Source organism: Protopterus annectens, chromosome 9.part0 (assembly GCF_019279795.1).
Source record: "Protopterus annectens isolate FY-2018-M chromosome 9.part0, PAN1.0, whole genome shotgun sequence".
In the NCBI taxonomy this organism is placed as follows: Eukaryota; Metazoa; Chordata; order Ceratodontiformes; family Protopteridae; genus Protopterus; species Protopterus annectens.
In genome coordinates, this window is record NC_056743.1 from 283,224,593 (window position 1) to 283,248,001 (window position 23,409).

The following is a 23,409-nucleotide window of genomic DNA, read 5'->3' on the forward strand; positions in this document are numbered from 1 at the left end:
GCTAGACACTATGTTGATACTCTTGATGCAGTGGTTACTCCAAATGCTAAGGCAGTGTTATTTAAAGCAGATTGTTCTTCACAAGAATAAACTGTACGTAAAACATTCTTAATACTTTCACAGTTTATCATAATAAACTTTGACACATCAGCCTGACAATTCTAAATTCTGAAAATCAAAGTTGCAGAAGATTACACTTTTCCCATACTCATCAATAATTTTCCCATCTTTACTAGAAAAAAGAAGTTATGTCTTACCATAACGTTCCATTTGTGCTGTTGATCTTCACCAATTTTTGACAGTGGGTCCGGTTCCAAACCTCGGAATTGACTCAGCCATATCTTCCAGCTCGCGCTCACCAAACTCTCGAGCCAGGCAGTACTCATAATGCTCCTCACAGAGATTACCTCAGATCAAGTTTGCCAAATAAATAGTATATAGAAAAAACAAAATATGGTTCACTATAGAGAGTATAGAGAAAGAGGCCATATATGAGCCCTATATTGAGAAATAGCTTAGGGCTAATCCGATCTACTAAGAGTCTCAAGATGGGGGTAGGGGTCTATATCATATATTTGAAATTCCAAAATATCAAACACCATATGTTCAAACTTGGAATTTCGAATATTGATAACACTGAACGCTCAGAATAGCAATTTTTTTCCCAGGGAAAAAAAATTGCTGTTCCGAGAAACATACACACAACACAAGCACACCAAAATAAATAAACCACACACATACAGTTAACAAAACCCAACCCCACACTAAAACACACATACATTACTAACTATCCACTTATCTTAACCCGCACCCTAGCCCTAAGGTCCATAACTATCACACACATACCCTTCGAAACTATACACAAACAAAGCAATTAATACACACACATACAGTTAACATAACCCAAACCTACACTACACCATACATACATTACTAACTATCCACTTACCTTAACCCGCACCCTAACCCTAAGGTCCATAACTCTCACACCACATTGGAGGAAATAGCTAAGCCACAGAACGGCCCACCGAAATCTTGCCCTAGGTAAGATTTTGATGTTCTGGGGCTTCGCTATTTTCACCATTCGATGTTGTGGGTTCGACGTTTTTATGTTCAATGTTTTACTTCTTCAAAGTTTTGATATAGACCCGGGGGAAGGTGGGTAGGAATATCTAAGATTGGTGAAGATCAACACAGATGGAACGTTATGGTAAGACATTTATCTGATGTTGTTAATGTTCACTCAATCCTTGACAGTGGGACAGAACCCCCAGCTACTTTAGCCTTGGGAGGTCTCATGGAAAAATATTCTTAAGCACCATAGAGCCGAAGTATGCTCGACATCTCGAGACCTGATCTAATGTGTAATGATTAATAAATGTATGATGAGAGGACGATGTGGCTGCTGCACAGATGTCATCTAGAGAAGCTCTGGCAAGAAAAAATTATGATTTCACCACAGCTCTTGTTGAATGGGCTTGAACTGGTTTGGGAAGTTGAATTCCTTGAGAATGACAGATGAACGTGATGCCGTCTCTAAGCCATTTAGCTAAAGTAACCTTAGCAACTGGATTATCCATACTGAGGGGAGAGAATGCTACAAATAACTGATCCGATTTTCTAAATTCTTTAGTTCTGTGAAGATATAAACAGTTGTCTGTGCCCACCTAGTAAATGAAGGCCATATTCCCCTTTGTTAGAAAAAATTAGGGAAAAAGACTGGCAATTGTAGTGACTGATTAATGTTGGTTTCAGAGACTACTTTTGGTAAAAAGGGGATTTGTTCTGAGTGCAACTCTATCTTTATGAAAAATCAGGTAGGGCGATTTGCATGATAGGGCCTGCAACTCGGAAACCCTTCTTGCGGAAGTAATAGCTACCAAAAATAATGTCTTTCAGGACTTCAAATCACAAGATGCTAATGGTTCAAAGGGGTCTTAGTAAGAGCTTGAAGAACAGTAGTTAGATCCCATGGGAGAGCTGGTTCTTTAAATGGGGGTTTTAGTAGCAAGAGTCCCTTCAAGAAGGCTTTACAAAGCTTGTGAGACATTAGAGGAAAGTCATTCCAGCCGGAATGGAAATTTGAAATCTCTGCCAGATGAAGTTTTATCGTAGATGCAGAGGAACCAGATTGGAAAAGTGTGTTTAGAAAATCCAGAAATTCATGAATGAGACTGGCATAAGGGTCCAGTCCTTATTTCAAAGCCCATCAAGTACATTTTTCCCATTTGCCTTAATACAGTTTTTTAGCAGAAGGTTTGTGATGAGTAATATTGATACATTAGACGGGGAAGAAAGGAAAGGATGCCTGGCAATCATGAGAATTGGAGAAGCCACGCAGTGAACTTGAGATGTTGAAGATTGGGATAAACCATGCCTTCTGGTTGAGTTAGCAGATCTGGAACTGGGTCCAAAATCCATAATTTCCGTATCAGATGAGGCCAAAGGAATTGAAACCAAACCTGTCGAGGCCAGAAGGGGCAATGAGGATTATTGACTTCTCCATCCTTTTGGCTTTCTTTAGGAATTGTGATATAAGAGGAGTCGGTAGAAAGGCATATAATACACTGGGATGCAAAATGTGGAGAAGAGCATCTCTGGGTGACTCCCCAGGAGAGGGGATTAGGACAAAGTAACTTCTGCACCTGTTGCTCACAGGAGAAGCAAGGAGGTCGCAGCAAGGTTGGCCCCAATGGCAAAAAATCCTGTCTGCCTCTACAGGGATCAGAGACCACTTGTGAGGCATAAGACTAGTTCTGCTCAAATTGCCTGCTATCACGTTAGAACTTCCCGGAATGTGCTTTGCTATTAGAAAGCAGTTGGAATAAATCACCCATTGCCAAACTCTGAGGGCCCTGAGTTCTCAACATAGTGGGTAAGATTTGGTTCCCCCTTGTTTGTTGATATACCAGACTACTGACATGTTGCCTGTCTGAATTGCTACTGTCCCTAGAGGAAGGGCATCTTGGAATGCTTGCTATGCTAACAGCACTGCCATCATTTTCAGAACAATGATGTGCAAATTGGCCTCGAATTGGGACCATGTGCCTTGGACTGTCTTTCCCAGGTAATGTGCCCCCCCCCAATAATCTGGGAAGCATTCATGGTCACTATGGCTTGGGGATGAAGCAGGATGAATTGCCTGCCCAAGATAATCTGGTCGGAGTGAAGCCACCATTTGAGGTCCTTTTTTTGCAATGGTTGGTAATCAAGACTAGATGAGACACTGGGTGGTGTATGAGAGACCATTGGGTTGCTAGTAACCACTGCAGTATTCGCATATGAAACCTCGCTAGAGGAACCAGAGTGATTGAAGCAGCCATAGAACCTAAGGCTTGAAGGACAAGTCTCGTTGCAACCCTGTTGTTTTGGAGAATTTGTCTGACTTGGACTCAGATGCTTTGTAGTCTTTCTGGAGGGAGAGAAGCAATCCCCAAAACAGTATTTAAATTACCACCAATGAAATTCAGTTGCTGAGAAGGCTGAAGGTTGGACTTTTTGAAATTTATTGTTATGCCTAGAGATGTGCAAACATTTATAGTGTAATCTCTTGCCTGTTCTAAAAGACACCTGGTGGTAGCGGTGAGGGGTCAGTCATCGAGATAAGGAAAGTCTCTAAAACCTTGCAGTCTGAGGTGAGCTGCAACTACTACCATGCATTTGGTGAACACCCTGGGGGCTGTGGTGAGAACAAAGGGTAGTGCTCTGAACTGGAATTGACTGGCTCCTAGACAGAAGCATAGAAACCTCCTGGAACTTTTTTCCATTTTTATGTAGTAATAAGCATCTTGGAGGTCTATAGAGCACATCCAGTTGCCTTTTTCCAAAAAAGGAAGTATGGATTGTACTGAGATCATCCGGAATTTGGTTTCCTGAACTGCCTTGTTAAAGTGGCTGAGATCCAAAATGGATCACCAGTTCCCTGTTTTTTTGGGCACTAAAAAGAATATTGAGTAAACCCCGGATCCTGTTTGGTCTTGTGGGACTTCTAGGATGACTCTTTTTTCAAGCAGTTTCTGAATTTCTAAGACTGGTGCTTCCCTTTGATTGGGTAGAACATCTGGGACTTTGTTCTAGGGTTTGGAGCATACAGATAGTGGAATTTCATAACCTCTGGATATTTTCCCTGCACCCATTTGTCTGAAGTTATTAATTGCCAGGCCGGTAGGTGCAGGGATAATCACCCCCCAACTGCCTCTAGAGGAGGGCAATCGGGCACCCCTTCAGGGATGCTGATAGGAAGTTCTAGAGAAAGATTCTCTGGACCCCTGATTCTGCAGTCCATTTCTGCCCCTAGGGCGGCATCTTCCATTGCTTTCTTCTCTGCCTCAGGGGAAGTCTTTACCTCGTGAGTCTTGGAAAGGCCCTTTGAAATTTGTAAAACATAGTCTCCCACTCCTTTTGGTCCTAGAATAAGGCCTCTGAAGGGTGGAGAAACGTATGCCTACAGCAGATAGGGTCTTACCATCTTGCTCACTTCTGGCTAGAGTATCTTTAAACTTTGGGCCAAAAAGGGTCGATCCATCAAAAGGAGCATTGGCGAATGACGCTTTGAATGGCTCTGCAAAGTCACACAAGTGCATCCAGGAGTGCCTTCTGATGGCTATACCTGAACCCGCTGCCCTGGTCATCCCCTCAGCTGCATGAGCAATGATCCTCAAGGATGAGTTGGAGATAGCATCTAAGGTTGCAAGCTGAGAGGAAACTTTGTCATGGACCTCTTCAGCCACTGCTCCTGAGGGAGTATTTGAAAGTTCTTTAATCAGATCTCTCTGTAATCTGGTTAAGTGTGCCATATAATTCAAGGACCTTAGAGTGAAGGTCATTGAAGCATAAACACGCTTCCCAAATCTATCCAACATCCTAGACTCCTTGTTAGGAGGATGGATAGTAGGAATCTCTTCAGTGATTTCCTTCTTGATGGCAACCGTTATCACCATGGCGTCAACGGGAATCCCTTTAGACCAATGTGGTTCATCTTTAGGTGCTGATAATATCTGGTCAGGTCTCTTGGAGACTGGCTCTATGGAGTTGGGCATCTTCCACGCCCACTGAGCAATCAGTTTAATGAGATCATCAGCAGACAGAGAGATCCAAGAAGTGGAATGTTGGGCACGAAAAGCCTCCGGGTATACTGATTCCTCTGAGGAAGGTTGAATGGATGACCAGCCACCTTTCTGTTTCAAGATTTCCAGGATGTCCTCGAAGGAATCATCATCAGGGGATGAGCTGGGGGAACCTTCCCCCTCACCAAAATCAGTATCTTCTGTGAAGGACTCTTCTGAGGAATCCAGGTGCTTCCTCTTGCACTTCTTCTTCGCAGGGACTCCCTTAGGGGGATGACCCGGGGAAGTATCTAAAGAGGAGACCACTAAGGTGGGAGTCACCTGGGACTTTTGTGCCCTCTGTCCCAGGGGTGAGACTGATGGTAGCTCAGGTCTAGAGCAGGTAGAAATCTGTCCCCACAGGGATGGCAAAAACTGAGAGTCTCCAGTGGATAATGCCTTCTCCATTATCCTAAAGGCTGCCCCCCCCCAAAGAGGGATGGGAACTTGGAACAGAAACAGATTCCTTCAGAACCAGGGTCACATCCTGCACTGAGAAGGCATCCTTTGGAACAGAAGCCTGGGTCGATCTTACAAAGGTTGAGGTGCCGAGAGACCTGGATGGTTCCAAATGAAAGGAAATCGATCTAAGTCCCTCAGACCCGTCCAGAGACTCACGACCCTGGGAGACCTCCAGTGCCGAGTGCTCAGAAGAACTCAAGACACCCTTCAGAACTGGAGACAAAGAAGCTATCGGTACCAAAGCAGTCAATGCTGGAGGAGTCAGAACAAAGGGCTCCAAGTCGCGACTAGAGTTGGAGGAAGATATGGGGGAGTTATAGATAGGCTTGTTCAAAGGCCAGCATGGCTAAGAACTGAGGGTAACCCCCCCTAACTGTAAGGAGATGGCCCACCAGTCTCAATATGTCAGCCTCAGACAGGCTCTTAGTAGACTGGACGGAGGATATGGAGGGCGATGTCGGAGGTCTGCCTTCCAAGAAGGGACTAGGTGGCATATCCTTCAATGGGTCGATGGCTGGAGAATATTGTGTTTGTGGTAGTTCAACTAACTTCAGTACCGAGGAATTGGTTGGTGCTGAAGCGGGAGTTGGAACGTTTGGTTTTCGATGTCAGTAGTTCCTCCTATGCCGAGGAGTTCTTCAGTACCAAGGATGGTTTTGGCAATTTCTTTGTTGGTTCCAAAGATCTTGGAACTGACAAAGCCCTTTTCCCCTAAGCAGAAAAAAATGAGGAAGAAGTGCTAGTCTTAGGCCTAGGCTCAGATAAAGCCTCTTCAAAGGTAGATTTAGGGAGTCCTTTGAGGAACAATTTATTTTTCTATTCAGTCAGGGTTCGAGTGGACATATTGAACATTCCTCTTGTAAGTGTATTTTTCCTAGACAGTGTACACATAGAGAGTGGTTATCAGACTTAGGCATCTTACCTTCACATTTTTTACATCTTTTAAAGCCTTAAGTACCTTTACTAGGCTTGCAGGTGAAATGTATTTCTGATCAGACATTTTTCAATCAACTGACAACAACCATTGCTAAAGTTGTGCGACAGAGAAAAGAGAAGAGAGTGAAGGTTTTTTTTTTTTTTAAATTAGAGGAAAGAAAGAAAGAAATTACAGAAGAATATCAGCAATGGTAATAACACTACCCAAAGGTAAAGAAAAGAAGTATCAGCAATGGCACAGAAGTTCTACCAACAGTAGGAAGAAAGGGAATCAAAGATTTTTAGAAATAAGCTAAGAGGAGCGAATAGATAGCGTGAAGGAAATATAAGAAGAAAAGTATGAAGAAATAAAGATAGCTAAGAAAAAAATTTAACAATTGGTCACTGAAAAGGAGGGTAGCCTAATGGTTCAGATGTTTGCCTTACAAACACAAGGTGCAGAGTTTGAGTCTCACAAGGGATAATTGGCTAGGCTTAAAATGGCTCACAAGGGTAGTTAGCCTAGTACTAATCTATGAACCTATGAAAAGGCAAGGCTCAAGAGAAGAAAACTGATGCGTCTGGTCTGCAAAGAGGCAAATGAGATCTGAGGTAATCTCTGTGAGGAGCATTATGGGTACTGCCTGGTTCGAGAGTGTGTTGAGCACAAGCTGGAAGATATGGCCGAGTTGGTTCCGAGGTTCAGAATAGAACCCACTGTCAAGGATTGGATGAAGATTAACAACATTGGATGAGTAAGATTGGAATTAACTAAGAGCTTAGCAGCAGTGGAATTAACTAAGCCTATAGCTGTTTGGTCAGGTTTGGGAATAGTATATAAAAACCTGGGGAACTTTATACATCCATTCTGTCTTTTTAGGGATAGCTGGGTGAATATCGGGAAAACTGCAGGCAGTTAAGTCGATCGTCATCTAAAGCAGACAGGGCAGGATAAATGGGTGTAGGTTCTGGAAAATCCTTCTGTAACAACACATAGTATTCTCTGAGAGACTGAGAAGCCTCAGTGTTCTCTTACTGAAAATACTGGGACATTTTAGCAGTGGTCTTAGTGAACGAGAAACCCCACAGGGAGAATCAGAAGCTGAGCGCTCATCTGAGTCTGAATCATAAATCTGAGGACAAAACCCTGAATCCATTCCTGCATCTTCTTGTTCAGATTCAAAATCTTGAATCTCTACAGAAAAGAAGAATCCCTCTTTCTTTTACCAGAAACCATTTTATAAAAAGGATTAATAGCCTCAATTAAACTCTCAGACAGTCCCAGTAAAGTATTCTTATCCAAAGAAATTTGAGGGGAGGTAGATATGTGCTTGTTTTTCTTTTTGACAGAAGAAATGGGACTAACGATGTTATGAAAGGCAAGAGTTGATGCTTCCTCAGGGATGGTCACAGCATTCTGACACTACAGGTAACCTTCCCTGTTCTCTCCCTCAGAAATTAGAAGAGTGACATTCCCATAACCACTGAGGGGACTCCAATAGCCACAGAGTTCATAGCTAACCCCTGGGCCATAGTTGCTGTAGGTGCTACACCAGAGGGATCCAGATTAGAAGATGAGTGGTCTGAGGTGCAACAAATGGTCACAGCAGAGTGACTCACCTGTGGCTGAGGCAATTTGCTAGCCTGCTGTGGTGGCAAAGGCTGTTTGATTACATATTTTTTAATGGTTGGAAGAAGGACAGACCATGGGAGCAGTAGTGTGTTCCATGGTCATGCTGAAAATGGCACCTGTTTCCCAGGGTAGACATGCAACAAATGCCGGTATGACTACCAGTCCAGAAAATGTACTTTTTCGACATAAAAAAGCACAGTAAAAAGCATTTTAAAACACTATGGCAGTCCCAGAATGGAAAAATAAACATATTACACCATAGAAAATATGTTTTCAATACGTTTGCACTATTTCTATCTACTTGTTTGGAGAGTTAGCTACCAACAACCGTCCACCCTCACCCACTTGCACCAGCCAGATAGTCATGGCCTGAACACCCCCAACTTAAAGATTACAGCAGAATAAATATATCTCCAGCCCTGCAAACGTGCAGACTTGTCTTTTATTCAGAATAGTCATGGACTGCACTCCTTCACCCCAAAGAATACAGCAGAATAAATAAAGCAACCACCCCTGTAAATGCTTACAGACTTATCCTTTATTCAGTCTAAGGAGGATTTACTTGTTCATTCTGTTATCCTAGTCATGGTCTGTTGAAAACGGTACCAGACTTAATGTCTTTTCTCTGCTTGGCCAGTACTCAGTGGTCTACTTTTATGGCTGTTACAACTAAAATAAAAAAATAGCACCTAAATCTATCCCCTATCCTTCTGTCTAATTAATGAGCTACACCCTGCTCTTGCTGGCAGCTTGCACTTTCTTAATTGCTTTTTACAACTACTGTTTTTTGACTCTCCCTCTTTGCCTGTATAGACAGTTCTACGTCAATTTGCTTCTTCCCTTTTCCATGCCCTGTAGTCTTCACTGCCTAATGAACAGACAATTTCTTCTTTGAGCAATAAATGTAGTTAGGTTTAAAAGTAGTTAAGAATCATCTCTTTTGTGATTTTTCCAAACTTTCTTTTTCTAAGCTGCGTCAATCTACTGCCTATCTCACACACCTTTGTTCGCATAATCGTAATAATCTTAAATCTCTTTTTTCACCTCAATACTTTAATACAATTGTATCGCCCATTCCTTTATAACTTTCAGTCGTACAGATTTATTTTTTTCACCCATGGCAGCTGCACTACCTTCTCTGTCTGCTTCATTCTCCTAACCTACCCCCTATTCCTACCCATATCCACTTCATCTAAACTTATAGCATTCTATCCTCCAACCCCTACAACAAAACAAATTCACCAAGGCATCCAACTGGCCTAACTCTTCAACTTGCAAACTCATCACAGGACCACCTAAATCCCTTCTCCCAATCTACTCCAACAAAAATAGTATATAACTTCCACCCAGCTAATTCTGTCTTTTCCTAACTGATGTATAATATGCTGGAGTGGAGCTTTCCTCCTCAGCCCTCTGCAGAAAATAGACATGTATCTAGCCAGACTAGCCCAGTAATACTGTATATTCAATTGTACTTTGCTTTTTTTAGTCATTGTTTGATTGTTTTATTGTTTGATTGTTTTTTTGATTAGTGATTTCTTTTTAAACTGTAAAATTATAGTATGATAGTGGAGCTTTTCTCCTCGGGCCTCTGCTGAAAATGGACATGTATCCAGCCAGACTAGCCCGGTTAACAAATGTAAAATAAAATAAAAAATAAATAAAATAAATGCTACTCCTCCACTCTACTCTCACTACTATACTAAGCATACTCACCATTGCAGCATTCTATCATACTCCCCTTACCCCCATTTCCCAACTCTATACTCATAGTCAACAAACATCCACTCATCAACTAAAAAACTGGACACAGTCTCTATCCATTAGGAACTGAGGCTGTATTAAAGAGAATGGCCAGACCCTTATGTCAGTATCAAACCTAAGAGACAAATATAAAAAATGGTACTACTCTCACCACTCTTACACTCTCCCACCAAACCCCCAGACCATCCCTTCAAACCAACCAAACCCCATCTAACCCATCAGCTCCCGCCATTACCAACACACAGCCCATTAATGGTAAACACAAACCACTACTAATGCACATAAACATTAAAGCATCTACAACAAAATTCTAGATCTCCATAAATGCACTGCAGCACACAACCTGGGCATTCTGATCATCACTGAAACTTGGCTAAAACGAAACACTAAAGCTGAAGACATCCTTCCCCCAGGATACACTGTAATAAGAAATGACAGAATACAGAAAAAAAGCTGTAGGGGTTGCAGTACTTTTAAAAACATACTAAACATCATCACATAACCACTGAGTCACCCCGATTAGCCCAGCACAGAAGTATTACCTTCCCACACTTGAACAAGCACAAAACTAGTTGCATTGCTGCCTTATATAGTCCCCCAGGCAACAACACTTCCATTCTCAAAGACCTCCTTCAATGGTTTACCACTAATGTAAATAAAGAAACTATTATATTATACTTTAGGGTGTGAATAGACTATTAACTTGTAAACACTGACTCCCTACCCTCACTATAAACCTATTAAGTTTCACTCAAGTAATCACCTCACCCACTAAAATCAATACACAAAGCATCAGGCACTCACTGGCAGACTACAGCCTTACCAACTCACCCTGAAAAATAAATACCTTTGGCTGCCTCACAGACATCAGTCCCCATCTCCCCACATTTATTACAAGACAAACTAACCACACCTCTAAACATACAGTATTAAAACAAGTACATACACTCTCCTCTTTTTAACAAAGTCACACTTATAAACTACCTTTCACAATACAACTGGAATACTTTAAAACAATACTAAATGACTCCCATAAGAACAAAAAGAACCAAAGTTAACCCTGCTCCATGGCTCAACAAAGAAACCAAACAGCTCATGCTAAATACAGACAAACTCTGGAAGACATGGTATAAAGACAGAACACAATAAAAGTGGCATATTTTCAGACAATTTAGAAATCAATGCAACTGACAATTCAAACTAGACACAATTACATTCTTTCACTCACTTTATGCCAATTACCACCGCATTCTCAAGCAATTTTTGACAACTGTAAAAATCCTACTATAGTCTGGTTAAATGGGTCTATGTTCGCTACAGAATTTGAAAAAATGTAAACCGTGTAACAGTGAATGGAAAACAGTGAACAGAACATTCATTGAACTACAACAGCATAGAAAAAACTATATCAAATGGCCATAGTCGGCCAACATCACACACACAACCAACCAAGTGGGGGCTGTGCCCACCCAACTATGTAAACCAACTCTAAGATCGCACTACAGTGGGGGAAAGGGCAAATTTTAAAAGGTTTCCCTGCACTTACTTTATGTATCACATTACTTCCTGGTTGCTGGCCAACTACGGCCATTCGGTGTAGTTTTTCCGACATTGTTGTAGTTCGATGATTGTCCCGTTTATTGTTTTCCTTTCACTGTTACACAGTTTGCATTTTTTCAGATTTGGTAGCTGAACATAGACCCGGTTAAACCACCATACCTTCTCCTACCACAAGCAATGATACAGACCCCATCGACACCCAATTCAGCACATACTTCATTTAATTTGTCCTCTCTCTACTAGAATCTAATTAACCCTGCTATCTCTCTATCCCTACCAACAATACTCACAATATCCCTCTCTTTCTTTTCCACCAAACACCTACCTCAGCTATCAAACATTACCTTCAAAAACTGAAAACCACTGCACCAGCTGCTGACAAACTCCCACCCAAGTACCTTATGTTAGCTGCCAATGTTCCAGCATACCCAATCTCAATACTTATAAACAGATCTGTCACAGAAAACTATGTTCTCATTGTCTGGAAAAAATCACATATTATACCACTCCACAAAGGTAACTCAAACACAGACCTCTCCAACTACTGCCCCATTGCAATTCTCTCCCCTCTGTTCAAAATCTTAAAAAGATGCATATATTCCCAACTCCTAGTCCATCTCATAAACAGCAAATTACTCTCCCTCACACGACATGGCTTTCGACAAAAACCACAGCACAACAGTAGCTCTGCTTAGTTTCTCTGAAACCATAAATACCAACAGAAACAATGGTAACATAAAATTCTCCCTGTTCCTGGATCTATCAAATGTATTTGATACATTATCCCACCAACTCCTAATCATTGTACTGTCCTTCCTATCACTGTCTCATTCAGCTCTTACTTGGTTCTGCAGCTCTGTCTTCAACAGACAACACGACTCCTTGTTTCCGGTGGTGTACCATAAGTGTCAATTCTAAGCCCAGTACTTTTCAATGTTTTCACAAGCAATTTGCAGAAGGCCAGCAAACCTGCCACCTTAGTACAATATGTCAATGATGCTACCATCATCTGCTTAGACTCAGTGCTTTTCAGACTCAGATCTCTTTCAACAACTTGTACATCCTTTAATGTTACTTTGTCAAACACCACCGCCATACAAACTGTAACAAATAACAAACAACTAGGAGTCATAATAGACAATAACCTAAAATTTGACCTACACATCACCCAGGCCATCAAGAAAACTCACCAAAAACTGGACTTTCTCTACTGAAACAAACCCTACCTCACAGACTCATTAAAAAAAATCCTTACCGGCATTAATATTAACCAACATTCAAGCCACTCTACTAAATAAATTAGAGGCATGCTTTAACAAAATATCCAAGTTTGCAGCTAATGCATCCTGTTGTACACACCTCTTACTTAACATTAAAGAAGCTCAAATGGCAAGAACTCCCTAATCACCTTACATTCACTCATCTTCAAACTGCCCACAAAATAATACACAGACCAGATACATGCTCTTCTCTACAAAAAATTCTCAAGTGCTTGTTCCCACCTCAATCCTATTAGTCCAGTGCAAAGGTTAAAACCTGTTGAGTGTTTTATATTAAGAATTTTTAGTAAAAATTTTTTTGTGGACAGGTGAAATTTATTGCATAGGACCAGCTATTTTTGTTCTCTTCATGAGAAACAATAATTTAAATCCTTCTGGGGGAGATGTCACTTTTTCTTTTTCTAAAGGAAGTTCCTGCCACATTTTCCTTTTTTAGGGAAGGATGCTTGGTTTTAAAAAATAAAATTCATGAAATCATACACTAGTATGACAAGGTCCTGTGGACTGATCTGCTGTGTAGAAGCTGTTAACCCATGCAGTGTAGACTTGGGCAACCAAATGCTGCTTTGAATTGAGAAGCTTGGTTTTGGGTCTGGTAGACTGCAAGGGCTCAAAATGTGGATTGGCAGCTGCGGCCTTAGTCCAGCCTCCAGGAAGATCTTCACTGACTACCACCAGAGGGATTCTGCCCAATCCTTAGCTCAGCTATATGTTTTGGAAGTCAGACAGGGCTGAAAAATTCAGCTCCAACTTTGCCTCCCACTCCCACACCCAGTTGCCCCCCTCCCCCAGGAAATACAATCTAACATAATGCCTCCAACTATCAGGAGGAAGCAGAACTTAAATGCACTCTCTAAGGCCAAGAATACAGCATTGATGGGCCCTGATAACATCTCAGGATGCCTCCTAAATAGCCAGAAATATCATCTGTCACAATCACTAGTGTAAGTATTCAACTAAGGTGCCAACACAGACTCCATGCCACACAAATGGAAGACTGCAATGTTCCTCCCTCTGCACAAGGGTAGTAAATCAACAGATCCCAGGAATTACAGACTCATATGTCTAACTAGTCTCATAGGCAAAGCCATAGAAAGAATTATCATAGAAATAATTAACTGTGACAGAGAAAACCTTTGGACATTGGACTTAACCAAGTTTGATTTCAACAAAGGCAGATGATGCCTACTGAACCTGAAGAACTTCTTTGACAATGTCATCAAAATAAAGGATTGGCGTAAAATGGTGCATAATTAGGTAAGGCATTTGATGCAATGCTCCACGTGGGCATTGAAAATCAGCTCAAGGAAATAAGTATAAATTTATATTTAATTCATTGAACAGCCAGCTGGCCCACAGATAGGACCCAAGAAGTTTGGGTTGGAGAGACCACCTCAACAATCAGACCAGTTACTATTGGTCTTACCAAGGGCTTTGTGCTGAGTCCACTACTGTTCCGCATCCAGTTTTCAGAAGTCAAGACCAATGTCAAGGGCCTCTGGCTTACCAAGTTTGCAGATGACTGCAAGCTAGGAGCTATTATAAAAATCCCCTAAGATACTAGCATTTTACAGCAAGATATGACACAAGCAAATGACTGATGTCAAAGCCACAGCTTAAAACTCAGTGCCAAAACATGCATAATAGTACCTTTTGGGAAACTAGCCAGGGAACCCAGGAAACTACTTCAGTTATAAAACACCTGTAAAAGTAGACACGGTACTTAGGGATTTAGGGACTTATGTAGATAATAACCTGGCATTCGATCAACATGTGTCTAAAGCTATCTGTGTTACTCAACTTGTAATTAAGGGCATGGCATCGAGGTCCAGGGAATTCAATATGCCACTCTACTCATCCATCATCAGACAATCATCTATATGTACCTAAGCAGACAAATGCCACAACTGGAATGTCCACAGAGATTCCTCACAAAAAGAATACAGGGTGAAAACACAATGTACCGTGCAGATCACCTCAAAGTCCTATCTTTAGACTCTATTTCCTACAGACTGCAGAGAGGTGTTTTATGCCTGGCATACAAGCCATCCTTGGATTCTGCTCTGATGAACGTTTTGTATATCCACAACATGATCAGCACCAGAATACTAGGTCTATGGAATTAAACTTTGTTTGAGACTTAAATAGGATATGTTCGAGGGACAAGTACATATCTCAGAAAATACTCATTCCCTGGAATAGGCTTTTCATCCATATGAAATAGAAACCTTCCCTAACCCATTTCAAGTGCAACCTGGACCGCTGGATGGGAAATTGGTCTGACATATATGTCTCTACTGGACAGAGACAGCCATTATATCATACTCTAACAAGTGCACCTTAAAGTAACCTCCAAGGCACAATACCTCACAGGATACATTTGTGTTATAAGGCTAGGCTTATAAAGTCCTGATTGGTCATTAGTCTAGTAACCACCTATGATCCTATGAAGATGCTCTGGACCTGACCACTGCCCACCCAGTTCTGATTCATGACAAAACTGATGGAAACAAAGGCATGGCGGCCAACACTGAGGTCATTCTAGAGATTTCAGGCCCACTAGACATTAGTATAGGGGGCTGTGAACGTGCTACAACTGAATCAACAATTTTGAGCAGAGTGGGATGTTGGACACCATAAGGGTTTTGCCTGCTTCCCTGACATCCTTCTTTAAACAATTCTCTTTCCATTTTTTTTAGGAGATTGGTCTGGGGACTGGTGGACAACATCACAAGCATAGACTTAACACTATCTTCCCTAAGGTATCTACTATGGGAGTGGGTCCTTAGTCCCATTTTTAAAACAGGTGCAAAACTGACAATTAGGGACAACATGTTCATGGCTTAGGGAAAACAAGCAATAAGAATGAACGTTCCTGGGAAGAACTTGTTTCTCACATTCAAGACAGGTAGTGACCTTATCTGACAATAATCATAAACAATTCCCAATAATAAGGAATAAGAAAAGTTTCCCCAATGAGGTACTTAGGTTTAGTGAGTCTCTGGCCTCAGGTCTGGCTAACAAACAGAACCGCGAATATTACATTAGTGTGGTTATCTCTGTTGAAAATGCAGTGGTAGTCTGCTAACACTTCTTTGCTATCAACAAGCAACAACATGTAATCTTTTATTCTATTAACTTTACCGTCTTGCTGTGCAGCCAACAATATTACTATACCATACCTTCAAAGGTATCGACCATTCTAAAAAATGCCAAAGAAAATGATGATTTTCCACTGCCAGTTCTTCCACAGATTCCCACCTACAGGGTTAAGAAAAAAAGAGATGAGCATTTAGACTACTGACTTAAATGTATTATTGCCACAGAATATGATATATTCTTCCAGTCGCTTTAATTACAAAACACTACTAAATGGTTGTATCATCAGCGGTATCATAGGTTGAACCAGGTCCAAGTGAGTATGGAGCAGGAAAAACAAATATGTAAACCAAAGGACCAAAATACACCAAAATGGTGCACCTGCTTGCAGAGGACAAAACCACCGACCACCAGCTGATTTGAAATGTGCTGGCAACCACTAGCACATAAATCAATATACAATGAGATTGAAAATAAAGACAGGCATTACAAGGAAGGCAAAAACAGTCTGTGAAGAGTATCCATTCTTCACCATTGACATAAAAATTCCAGTGGAAATCCAAAAATATAGTAAAAGCCAAAAAATGCAAAGGGCCCAGGGGAATATTCAAAATACTGAAAACTTTAATAAACAGTTTGTAAAAAAAACTAAAGTTCAATAACATATAGTTGAGTACTTTCATCCTGTGTATCAGACAGGACTTCTTCAGAACTAAATTGTAGATCAGGCCTCCTAAATTTTATATATTATCCTGACCCAGTTAGAGTGAACTAATCAACATATACCTAAGGCCTTCATTGTAGTACCTGTTTTTAATTTTGGTCTCACTGTATATTAATGTACATGGCCAGAGGTTTCTCGCATGTTTCACATCACCTAACGGTCGGTGGGTTTCTCATCTGTGAGAAGGTACACCCTTTAGGAGTATTGTGGTTTTTCTGTACCATAGGTTTAGTGCATTAGTATTACATGAGGATGCAGTCTCTGTATAGGTATAAGACTCAATATACAGAAACTATTTAAATGAACTGGCACTTAAAAATCATCCACATATAAAATAAAAAGAAGGAGAAAAAGTCTATGCACCCTATGTTTCTGCTATTTTAGATATGCCAACTCTGACATTAATAGTGGAAAAAAAGGCAGATTCCCTTATCCTACTTTGCACAACTTCACACAGAACAAAAAATGGCTCACATCCACATCACTACAAATGAATCTAAAAATATGATATACTTAAGTGCTAAAGCTCATCAATATAAGCATAGTTGATTATCCTTATGTATCAATGTTATATACTTCAATGAAGTGCATAAACTACAAATTTTGACTGTGGACATTGACATAAAAGATGGCACTTTAGCTATACATAGGTCTTAATACACACACACACATACACACACACACACACACACACACACACACACACACACACACACACACACACACACATATACGTGTGTGTGTGTGTGTGTGTGTGTGTGTGTGTGTGTGTGTGTGTGTGTGTGTGTGTGTGTGTGTATAGATATATATATATATATATATATATATATATATATATATATATAAAATGTAGATAAAGATATATATATTTATATGCATTGAAGGCCATATCCCCCCATCCTGGGACTGTAGATCCCACACAACTGTTAACCATCTCTATATATCAATCAAAGTGGATTGACAATACAAAGGTCAACCAAAATAAAATTCAATCTATGTTGGGACAACATTATGAATAAATATATATAGGTATGTATATACACACAAGCGTGCACATATGTATATATATCCATATGTATGGGCATATTACGTATATATATATATATATATATATATATATATATATACACACACATATATATATATATATATATATATATATATATATATATATATATATATGTATGTATATATAGGTTTACTATCACTTGACTGAACTGCACTTGATTAAAAATCAAATGTTTGAAAGAATTTGACTAAAACCCATTTCACTAAATTACGAATGATAGGAAAGTGTAGAAGTGCAGGTATTATATGATGTGATGGCACCATTTCTGAGGATATGATTTGCCAGAGAAGTAAGTCAAGAAGATTATGTGTGGATTAGCAATGCCCCTGTCTTGTAGCAACCCCAAAGGTATAGATATTTACATTTGTGCATCAACACTGATTCACTGTTTATGCTGTTTTTCTTTTGTCCAGTGGTTGTGTGGTCATGGAGTTAGTATATATTACTGGGAAGGGGTGCACAGGGGAGTTGCCCCCCCCTGCAAAAACATTTTTTATGTTGTATTTTCTTATCTTGAATATTTTCAATGACTTGTGATTCACTGAAATAGGTTTCAGTCATCTGGGTTTTCAGTCAAATGGGTTTCCACTCAAGTAGGTTTTCAGTTTTCAGTCAAATTATTTCAAACATTTGACATTTAGTGAAATGCAGTTCAATCAAATGATAGTAAACCTATATATCATTATGTCATGAACAGTAGAAAACGCACAAGAAAGACTCACATAAAACACTGAATGACTCATAAGAGTGAACCACAAAACACTGAACATTTCTTTCCCACTAAAAAAGCCCTATATCAGTAAAAACCAGCTATAAAACTGAGATCAGGTGCTGTCTTGGTAGTGATACTGTTAGTGTTTTTGTAATGTTATGTGTAGTGTTAGTGTTATGGGTAGGGATAAGTTGGGGTTTGGGTTACAGTTAGCAAACATGAGTAAGGTGACCAGGGGGCAAAGCCTACGAAGTGACAGGCTACACATGAGTGATCTGTAGAGTAAGCAAATTATATGTAGCCTGTATGTCAAACTCATGTGAGTCAGCATGAAAAAATTCTCCCAGTTAAAACTACTGCTGCATAACTAGATAGCAGCAATACATACATACATGGGTAAAGGGAAGGGATTTTTTTTTTTATTTGTATATCCATTTCATTGTGGCACCCTGAGGATGGTTCTATGGCACTTCATCATAGGTTCATTGGTAGGTACTAGGCTACCGGCCCTAGGGCCTATACAAGCCTAGCCATAACAATTCCCTGGCTATTGCTTCCCACAAATATTTACTTTCCTGGACCCCTGTCTAGCAGGGCTACTGATGTGATACCCGGGGTGAATTTCCTATCTCCCATCCAATTGTCAAGGTTCCTCTTGCAAAGGGCCATTGAGGCACTCTGCCTGGCATGTATTGCCAGCCTATTCCAGAGTATGGGGAGTCTCTGGGTCAGGAACCTATCCCTCCAGCATGTTCAATTCATCATGATGACAAGGTTAAGATCCCTTGAGCGTGTGGCTTGGAGGGATTGGTATTTCTTTAAGTGTAGCTTGCCCAACAAATCTGGGTTTGACATGGCCTTGTATGTTAGGCAGAGATTGCCTCTGAGTAGGCGATATGTGACAGAGTATAGCTGGAGTTTCTTTAGACGGTCAGCATAATGCATCTGCTTTAGGCCTGTGCTTCTTTTTGTGAGGTATTTCTGTGGCCTTTCTAGTTGTTGCAGATGTCTTGTGAGGTACAAACCAAATGGGGCATTGTATTCTATAATGGCTCTAATGAGGGATGAGTACAGAGGGACAATGACCTCCTTTTTTCTGGATGAAAAGCCCTTTGTGATGAGATGTGACACGTAGAAGGATTTTCTAACTGTTGTGGCTATGTGGTTATCAATAGTGAGACCACTGTCCACCTGTGTCCGTAGGTCTCATCACACTTTCAGTGGTTAGTGTACTGCCACCTATGTGGTAGTTCACAGGTACATGTTTTTTCCTAAAGGGGACAACTAGACATTTTTTGGCATTTAAAATAAAAAATCCAAACTTATACGTGGAAACACCGGTTTAATAGGACACAGCACAGAATCCCAATGACTAAGCGCTTTCACCATAACAATGGTTTCATCAGAGTACTGTTGGGAAGTACATACAACATTTAAATAACATGAAACTCTATTACTCAGCCAATCAACATTCAATGACATCATCACAGCACATTTAAATTTAAACAAACAGATGCCAGACTGTATTACAAAATATAACTTACTCAAAGTCTAAAATATATAATATGTAAAAAATACTTTTTACTAAAAGATGCTAAAAATTTAACCTGTACTTAAATTAAACTTGAACACAGATCTTAAAAGTGTATAAGACCTTTTTATCTACAAAAAAAATGTGAAACACATTCATATCCTAGTTGCTTTAGTCTTAAGCATAGGGAGAATAGCAATACTGTCATTAAACCTCGGTGGATGAGTGGCATTTAATCTAAGTTGCCACATAGTCTCCAAATTTTCCACCTTGAGCTTTAAATCACCCCCTCTTTCATTGCATTTCAACCTGTCTATAACAAAAAAAATACATTTTTTGAAATTGGCATAGTTTAAACTATGCCTATACAATGCATTGTGGGCATCTTTAATTCTGATGGCCCTGACATGTTCAGCTATTCTCTCCCTCAGTTTATGTACAGTTTTACCAACTTAAAAATTTGTGCAACTGGTGCAGGTTGCCACATACACTAACATATTAGTGTTGCAACAACACCTACCCGGGCAAGCTAATGTATGATTGTACCCAGTGACAGACACATAAGGGCCATCATTGATGTACTTACATGCCCTGCATTGCAACACTGGGAACAAGTACAGCCAAGGATATCACTACCAGAGCAACTGGGGCCAAAGGACAAATTAGATATAACTTTTGATAGTGCAAATATGTATTCTGGTGATGAGGAGGTTGACTGTAATTCCTTTGTCGAGCATGCTTTAATGAATGAAGCTCTGCATTGTGATATACTTACGAAGGACAAATTTATGGTGTACAACTACACCTCATTGACTTTAACTAACTTTCATCACAGAAATAAATACTAAAAACACCGCAACACACCTACAAGATAAATGGTCCATTACACAAAAAGAAATTAAACTCCAGAGTTATTGTGATGGTAATGAAGCAGCCAAGTTCCACAGGAGGTTTAAAACCGTAAATAATTTTTATTGTGTCGGATACCCAGTAAGCGCTTTCACTTAACAGCTTCCTCAGACTGTCAAGCATTAACATGAAATCAAAATTCTTATATAGAAATTCAAAAATACTAAAACCAATCATTACTGAGTACCACTTAATAGATAGAAAATTTTTAAAGGTATACTTATAAACAATATACATGTGTACATATATGAGTATAAACTGAACAAAAGCTCCAAATACTCATTTTAGCAATGAATACATACAAATAAAACATAATATAAAATCTATTTCTGCCTATATAAAATATTTTCATTCCATACTTCAAGTTGACAGTGACATCAACCAAATAGTAGGTGATCAACCCAGATTTACATATAAGAATAGAAAGAACCTAAAGAGGCTACTATGCCACAAACAGGCTAATCATTACGTCAAAGACAAGGTAGGTTTAATGCGACCCTGTGGAGCATGTAACTTTTGCTCTTATATTGACATATCTGAAAAGTTTTATTATCCAGACTTAAAGGAGGACTTCATTTTCAACATAGAAGCTACCTGTAAAAGTTCAAACCTTGTGTATTTAGCTATATGTCAGACTTGCCAATCGTTCTATGTTGGCAAAACGAACAGGGTCTTTAGAGATAGAATTCATGAACATATTTATCACATTAGGAAACAATCAAATCATAACGCTTTGGCCAAACATGTATCCCGTTTAGGAGAGTAACATCATTTTATGTTTAGAGTCCTTGAGCTGATTCCATCTAGCATAAGGGAAGGGGACATTAGGAACCATACAGAGTACAAAGAAAATAATTGGATTATTGTGCTTAGGGCAGATAGAGGTCATGGATTGAATGAAAGGGCGACAATAAAGCCCTTACTTAAGAAACGCAGAATACTGAAATAGTGAAAATATTTTATATAGGCAGAAATAGATTTTATATTGTGTTTTATTTGTATGTATTCATTGCTAAACTGAGTATTTGGAGCTTCTGTTGAGTTTATACTCATATATGTACACATGTATATTGCTTATAAGTACACCTTTAAAAATTTTCTATCTATTAGGTGGTACTCAGTTATGATTGGTTTTAGTATTTTTTAATTTCTATATAAGAATTTTGATTTCGAGTTAATGCTTGACAGTCTGAGGAAGCTTTTAAGCGAAAGCGCTTACTAGATATCCAACACAATAAAAATTATTTATGGTTTTAAACCTCCTGTGGAACTTGGCTTCTTCGTTACCATCACGATAATTCTGGAGTTTAACTTTCATCACAGTTTATTGAGCAAGGGTACTACCTTTGTGCATGAATTTTCCTTGGACATTGCTGATGTGTTGATTAACTTAAAATTGTACATTAGACAGCTTAATTTAAAGTTGTTTTTTAAGGGGAATGTTTTAACTAAAGAAAACGTTTTAATGCACAGAAGCAGTTTGTTCATTGCACCTCAGAATGTGGATTTGTCAGTGTTCGAAAGGCTATATGAGGTTGAATTAAGAAGAATTTTGAATAGTGACAACAGTAAAAAAGTACATGACAATTTGTCTGCTGAGGAGAGGAAGGCACTTTTGAGTTTGATTAAAAATCATGAATTGCGGTTGATGAAACCAAACAAAGGTGGAGGGATGGTCATTATGTCTCAATATGACTATGTCTTTAGGATTTGTGAAATATTAAATGATCAACTAACCTACATCAGAGTTAGTATCAATACGGTTAATAGGGCTTATTGAAAGATAAATTTATTCTTGTTAGATGCATTATTTCAAGGCACTTTGGAAGAGGATATATACAAGTATCTATCTGTTCCACATCCGGTTATATTGGTTATGTTCAGTATACCCAAGACACATAAGTCTATTTCTAACCTTCCCTTTAGGCCTATTGTGGCAGTCAGAGGATCCAAAAACTGAACCATTGGCAGCCTTTGCTGACTTATGTACTAAAACAGTGTTGGGTGAATTTGGGCACATTTTAAGAGACTCTTGGCATTGCTTGGAAAGACTTAGGGGTGTGGACTTAGTGTAATTTTCTTTCCTCACTATTGATGTGATCAATCTTTTTACTACAATACCCCACGAAGAGGGTTTGGACTTCTTTAGGGAAGGTCTATTGAATAGTAAAACATGTAACAGGACTAAAATAAATGTATTGGTTGATTTAATGGAAATTGTCCCAAGGAACAATTTCTTGCTCTTCGAAGGGGAAATGTACCAACAAATGGCCAAAGTAGCTATGGGAGCAAAATGTGCCCCTGTTTTTGCCAACTTAGTACTCCTGTTTTGGGAAGAAAGTTTTGTCTTCACCTCTAGGTTTATGTCCAAAATTCTGTTATATAACGTATTTCTGGACAATATTCTCATTTTATGGAAGGGAAATGATCAGGAAGCCAATGAGTTCCTTGAGTTTGTCAATAGTACCACTACTTTTTTCAGGCTTACTCTCTCCTGGCATCCAAGTGAAATTAATTACTTGGACATTAATCTTAAATTTGATGGTACAGTTTTGGAAAGTAGTATCCACAGGAAGAAAACCTTTTCCAGTGCAATGCTCCATTATAGCAGGTGTCACCCTTACCATCAGAAGAAGGGTATCATCA

At 39.6% G+C, this 23,409-nt stretch overlaps 1 protein-coding gene across 6 annotated transcripts in view; it reads right to left on the reverse strand.

Annotated features, from left to right (window-relative positions):
* Window positions 1-23,409, reverse strand: part of ABCC8 (ATP binding cassette subfamily C member 8) — a 2,552,355-nt gene that overhangs the window by 339,370 nt on the left and 2,189,576 nt on the right. For all 6 annotated transcript variants that reach the window (XM_044082872.1, XM_044082868.1, XM_044082869.1 and 3 more), the window contains one exon: window positions 15,902-15,980. In XM_044082872.1, coding sequence (XP_043938807.1) covers window positions 15,902-15,980 — 79 coding nt within the window. The remainder of the gene's footprint in view (window positions 1-15,901; window positions 15,981-23,409) is intronic.